The 6,430-nt window shown below is 44.6% G+C and overlaps 2 protein-coding genes across 7 annotated transcripts in view; one reads left to right on the top strand and one right to left on the bottom strand.

Annotated features, from left to right (window-relative positions):
- PRICKLE4 (prickle planar cell polarity protein 4) overlaps positions 1-6,430 on the bottom strand; it is a 52,142-nt gene that overhangs the window by 34,215 nt on the left and 11,497 nt on the right. For 2 of the 4 annotated variants that reach the window (XM_042462134.1, XM_042462133.1), the window contains exon 1: positions 5,270-5,378. The exons of the other annotated variants lie outside the window; for them this stretch is intronic. In XM_042462134.1, coding sequence (XP_042318068.1) covers positions 5,270-5,321 — 52 coding nt within the window. In that variant the 5' untranslated portion in view covers positions 5,322-5,378. Of the gene's footprint in view, positions 1-5,269; positions 5,379-6,430 lie in introns of those variants that run through there. 4 annotated transcript variants of the gene reach the window in all.
- FRS3 (fibroblast growth factor receptor substrate 3) overlaps positions 4,372-6,430 on the top strand; it is a 52,006-nt gene continuing 49,947 nt past the window's right edge. For 2 of the 3 annotated variants that reach the window (XM_042462139.1, XM_042462141.1), the window contains exon 1: positions 4,372-4,885. The gene's annotated coding sequence lies outside the window, so the exon portion shown is untranslated. Of the gene's footprint in view, positions 4,886-5,372; positions 5,547-5,798; positions 6,425-6,430 lie in introns of those variants that run through there. The other variant, XR_006103419.1, reaches the window with a different exon arrangement.

Here is a 6,430-nt window from a genome sequence, read left to right on the forward strand (position 1 = left end):
ATACCTTATTTGGAGCTGTCAATCAATAGTACGTCAGAATGACGTACTATTGATTGACAGCTCCAAATAAGGTATGGAAGAGAAGAATCGCTTTATTTAAACACCGATTTCATGCCAAGTAGGAACGCTTGCAGGTAAAAACTTCGATTTAAATAACCAGATGGGAACGAAGAATAACGCGTTTCGGAACGCGAGATAACACCAGGGTTATTTTGAATCGGTTTTATTAAAAAACGTTGTATTTTAAATCGTTTCAAATATTAAGTGGGAACACCCCCTGTGTCAGGGTTGTTGTGTCATTCATTATAACTGATAGGTTCTTGCTCTCGATTTTTTTTCCTGGGAGGTGGGCTCTAGATTCACATTGCTTCAGCCTAGGTTTGCAGAGAAATGGGCAATGCTTTCTCCTATGAAATCCCCTATCCTGCCAGTGTGTGTGTGTGTGTGTGTGTGTGTTGTGTGCCTTCAAGTCATTTCCAACTTAAGGCAAGTCTAAGGTGAAATTATCTCTGCGTTTTCCTGCCAAGTTTCTTCAGAAGGGTTTTTCCATGCCATCTTCTGAGACTGTGAGTGTGTGACTTGTCCAAGGTCACAGTGGGTTTTCATGGCTGAGTGAAGATTCCAACCCTACTCTCCAGAGTCATAATCCAATGCTCAAACCGCTGCACTATGCTGTACCCTTTAAAAGAAGCCTCTTCTGCTTTAGCTATGGGGCTATACAGGTGGGCGGCCCGTCTTTGCTCCTGGTTGGTGCCGCAGCAGCCGCACGCTGTCACACCGATCCACTCCCTAAAAAGAAGCTGCTCTAGGCAGCTTCTTTTAAGGGGCACTATAGGAATACTCATACGCCATGACGCCCCTTCCGGCCAGTGCTGTTTGGGCGTTCTGATACCTGTGCATCATCATGGCGCACCCCATATGGATGGGCACGTGCCAAGATGGCGCACAGGTGGCGAAAGTAGAGCTGGGTGCGTGTAACTGCTCAGCTTTATCTAGCCCTACTTTCAGGCCCAGGCCAGCACAAAGTGCCAGTTTGTTTAGGGCTTATATCTGCTAAAAAGTTTCTCCCTGGCAACAACTCCAAGATTCCCTTAGCCCAATGGCCATACTGGCTAGGATATTGTGGAAGTTGTAGTCTAAAAGAGTAAAATGTCTAGGCTCAGATTCCTGAAGTGTCAATAAATGGAGGAGTATACTATAGGAATAAGAGAACTACAATGTTAGGTGGAGAAAATAATTGCATAATAGAGCTAAAGGCAATGCATGTTTAAATTCAACCTCTGACTTATTTCCAAGGGCCAATTCAGGCTGAATTCACCCATGCATATTCATCAGTTTCAAGCACACTGTTTGAGGTTTTATATCATCACCTCAAACATAATACTATTCCAATGAAAACAGTTCACACATTTAGATGCAAGGCATCAGAGCTGTTCACAGAATAGTAAAGATGATAAAGTGATGGTACTGCCTTGAAATTTGCGTATTAAGGGCAGTAATGATTGGTTGTGGGATACAAACTGTCACTTGACAGTTGTAGTTGTCCCCTTTATCAACATGGTCATTGAATGAATTTGGCAACAGAAGTGATGAAAGTGTGTCTGTCAATGAGCCACTATCTATCTGCCAAGTGGAATTTCAGTGCAGTTGGTGATGATCATGTAATTGCAGCAGCAATTTAGCTTGAAGATCAAGCTGCACCACAATGCCAGTGGCAGTTGGTTGTTCCCATGTCAGTGGGGTAGTAAATCTGCTCCTGGTTTTAAATAACTGGCTTATAGTTGTGAATCTATTTGGGGATATTGCTTAACACATTGGCTATCTCCTTCAAAATATGGGTGACCCTATCATAGAGTTTTCTTGACAAGTTTATTCAGTTTGTAATTGCCGTCCTGAGGCTGAGAGAGTGTGACTCGCCCAAAGTCACCCAGTGAGTTTTTAATGCTTGTGTGTGGGCTGATGGGAGTTCAGCTTTTCCAAAACAGTCAAATATTCATAAATCACTGCATACAGTGGGTATTTCTCTTACCACTGACCAAGCCTGCCCTGATAAGACATTTTTATTTTATTTATATTTTGCCTTTCTCCCAACAAAACAAAACACCCATAATTTCAAATGGCATAACATTGTTTAAAACAGTACAGATAAAAAAAGCAAATGTACCCCATTAAAAAAAACTAATGCACATCCAGTTATTGTAAAAATGCCTGCTTAAATAAAAAGGTCTTCCACTCCCAAGAAAAGCAGAGCAGAGAAGGGACTGCCTGAATTTCTTGTAAGAGGACATTCCACAGCTCAGGAGCAGCCACCAAGAAGGCCCTTTCCTATGTCTTCAACAGATGGGCCTGTGACAAAGGAGAGACTAAAAGAAAGCCCTCTCCGGAGGACTTCAAGACTTGGACAGACTTATATAAGACTTATATAAGGACATATGGTCATTCAGATAACTTGTCTCTAAACCTAATATTCTAAAGCAGTGGTCCCCAAACTGTGCCCCTTTAAGAGATTTTGGACTTCAGTGCCCACAAGCCTCAGCCATGTTGGCCAATAGTCTGGAATTCTGGGAGTTGAAGTCCACAAATCTTAGAGCAAAGTTTGGGGACAACTGTTCTAAATCTTTCAAACACACTAACTGAAAACTGATACAGGAGAATGTTTTTTGGGGGAGAGATGTCCTGTACCTTAATGAACATGCCTGGAGTTCATGCTACACATGCTAAATGACACTTCATTATTATTCCACAAATTGATCTATCTTTAGTACTGATTTCTGACATTCAAATACAGGTTCCAAGGCTGAACTCTGGGTAAAATCAAGCCCAGTACCCTGAGGACTGGGAAAAAACTCTAGTTTTGCATTTGACCACTTCCATTGCCTTCATGAGGGCGTCCTCTCTCTTGGACAGTCACACAGAGCCCTCTGGTGGTGCTAGAACATAGAACAGTGACCATAGGGGTGCTTTCATTTTTAGACTCCACACAAGATGGAAACACAACACCTTCACTTGCCTGTGTGTGTGTGTGTGGGGGGGGGAGGAATAAAGGCATGTACGATGGTCCCTCCACATTCACTGGGATTAGGACTGAAGGGCCCCCATGAATGTGGAGAAACCACAAATTAAAAAAAAACCCACTATGCATTTTACCTAGAACACCTCTCTAGGAATCTCCAGGTCCTCCAGTGTAACTCTACGGCCAGAAGTTGACATCTCCCAGAAGGTAACATCTGCCAGAAGCTGATCATAGAATCATGCTGGAGGACATACAAATGCCTAGAGAAGTGTTTTCTCTAGTAACTTCTGTTCTCTAACACAACTCTATGGTCAACTTCCAGCAGAATTGTGCTGAATGACTTTAAAAGGCAAAGGTAGTCCCTTGACATGAATGTCTAGCTGTAACAGACTGTAGGGTGCAATGCTCATCTCCATTACTAAGCTGAAGAGCCAGCGTTGTCTGAGGACTGCTCTGATGGTCATGTGGCACCAGCATGACTGCAGTGAAAGCTGTTACCTTCCCACTGAAGTGGTACCTATTAACTACCTGCATTTACATGCTTTCAAACTGCTAGGTTGGCAGAAGGTGGGACTAGTGACAGGAGCTCACCCCATCATGCAGCACTCAGGCCTCGAACTGCTATCCTTCCCAATAGTCAGAATTGGCGCCTTTAACCACTAAACCACTGCATCTCTTGCTGAAGGACTTAAAGACCTAATGTTCTCCATCCTTTTTGTAGGTGTATAATAACAGCATTGGATTATAGCGATACTTTTATAGCTACTCTCAGATGCCCTCCCCTGGTAATATGGGATTGATAGCAATGAGCTTTATAGGAGGGTTGTTGCCAAAAATGTTAGCATTTGCTCAACCACCAATGCGCAATGTCAATCAGTCTCCATTACTGGGCTGTTGCAAGTATTAACTCTGCTGCATTTGTAGAGATAATTGACACAATTTTAACTGCCATGACTCTGTTCTACAGAATCCTGGGATTTGAAGTTTTGTGAGGCTCCAGCACTCTTGGGTGGAGGATAAAAAGTTTGTAAAACTACAAATCCCTGGATTCCATAGGATGGAGCTACAGTGATGACAAACAGCATTATGTCTACAGTAGATGCACGCTTAGGGTGTATTCATATTTCAGAATTAAATCAGTTTGACAGCACTTTAACTGCCATGACTCTATCCTACAGAATCCTGGGATTTGTAGTTTGGGCAGGTATTCAGCCTGGTCTGTCAGAGAGTTCTGGTGCCTCACCAAAATCCCAGGACTCCATAGGATGGGGTTACAGTGGTGTCAAGCAGCATTATTTCTGCAGAGCAGATGCACCCTTAGCCACACTAGGAGGAATAATTCTTCTACAGGCACATGGCAGGAGCTCTAGCATAGTGGTTTGACTGTTGGATTATGACCAGGGTTTGAATCCCTGCGGAGCCAGGAATCCCACTGGGTGACCTTGGGTGAGTCACACTCTCTCAGCACCAGAAGATGGCAATGGCAACTCCCCTCTGGAAAAAAAATCCTACCAGAAAACCTTGTAATGTGGCAGCCTTACGGTTGCCATAAATCAGGAATGACTTGAAGCCCCCTCTGTCTGTGTTCCCCTGAAGCAACAGCAACAGCGCCTCCTTCCTTCTCCTTTGCCTCACTCTCACTGAGGAGGAGGAGGAGGAGGAGGAGGAGGCGCAGAGAGGGGGGAAAATGGCGTCGAAAGCAACCAGGAAGTCGACGCTCTAGGCTGCGGCCGCGCACTCGCTGCTCCCGGCGGCGTCGTCGTCGTCGTCGTCCCTGGCCTGAAGGGGAGGCAGGCAGAAGGCAGGACGGGGTCGCCGTCGCCGTCGCCGGGGGAAGAGGGGTGCCCCTTCAGCGCCTGGACAGCGCCCCAGGTAATGGCTCCCCTCTTCTCCCTCGGGGTCTCCTCCTGCATTCCCTTCCCTCGCCCCAGGGGCCCCGGTCAACCCTGCCCGCCAGCCACCCCCTGCAACCAGCACCCCTTTCCGACACCAAGGCTGCATCCACACTGGAGAGAACCCGGTTTGGCACCGATTTAACTGTGTCTGGCTCAAGGCTATGGAATTCTGGGAGTTGGAGTTTGTTGTGGGGCCCGGAGCGGTGCTACAAGATCTCTCTACATTTATTATTATTATTATTATTACTATTATTAATATTATATCCAAATGCATCTGAGGAAGTAGACTTTACGAAAGCTCACGTGGCCAAATTGTCTTTCAGTTAAGTCTCAAAGGTGTTACAAGATCTCTCTGCATTTATTGTTGTTATTGTTGTTGTTGTTATTATTATTAATATTATATCCAAATGCATCTGAGGAAGTAGACTTCAAAGAAACTTACACTGCCAGTGTCTTTCTTTCAGTTAAGTCTCAAAGGTGTTACAAGATCTCTACATTTATCAGAGAGATGGCTCTACATTCATCATCATCATCATCATCATCATCATCATCATCATATCCAAATGCATCTGAGGAAGCAGACTGAAGTCTAGGAAAGCTCCTGCTGCCAACTTCTTTCTTTCAGTTAAGCCTCAAAGGTGCTTCAAGAGATCTCTCTACATCTGTTAATTTTACAGTATTAAGCATTGGCTTCCCTGGATATCTCACTTTGCTTCTGCGGAGGCAACACAAAAAGACATTAAAGACTCAGATTATCAAATCTGTTTAATGTTGTTGTAATGGTTGGAGGGCATGTCCTAGGACCCAGAAGGATGCAAATGGTGACCTTCTCTCCTCCAACAGAGCCATCTCTCTCTCTCTCTCTCTCTCTCTCTCTCTCTCTCTCTCAGGGTGACCAGATGTCATAACTGCAGAGGAGGACAAGGCATGGAGGGCATTCCAGAGAAATGTAGGCTGTTGCAAAAGAGAAGCTAGAAATGGTCATCTGTCAACATGAAGTCGAAGGCTTTCGCAGCTGGCATCCATAGTTTTTTGAGGGTTTTTCAGGCCATGTGGCTGTGTTCTGGAAGAGTCAGAAATAACCTCTTCCAGAACCCAGCCACATATCCTGAATAATCCTCAAAAACTATGGTAATCTGTCTATCAGTTCGTGCTTCTTAGTCATGCTCTAAATGGAGGATATTTTGAAATTTCTCCTGGTCAGAAGGCTGAAACAGAGGATTCGTCCTGGAAAAGGAGGACATCTGGTTGCCCTGAGCTCAGAAGCACCCATATAAATGTAAATTCATGATTCTTAGTCGTGCTCAAAATGGAGGACATTTTGAAATTCCTCCTGGACATGTCCTGGGAAAGGAGGACATGTCTGGTCATCCTGCTTTCTCTCCATCCTTAAGACAACAGCAGCTGCCTCCATTCACCCTGCAGTATTCATTCCCCCCTTTTCTTCTAATTATTCTGCTATTGATCAATATGGTTTGGGATACTTCTCCTCCACACACACACCATTGCTTCAGGGACATAT

Source organism: Sceloporus undulatus, chromosome 4 (genome assembly GCF_019175285.1).
Source record: "Sceloporus undulatus isolate JIND9_A2432 ecotype Alabama chromosome 4, SceUnd_v1.1, whole genome shotgun sequence".
NCBI classification, from domain to species: Eukaryota; Metazoa; Chordata; class Lepidosauria; order Squamata; family Phrynosomatidae; genus Sceloporus; species Sceloporus undulatus.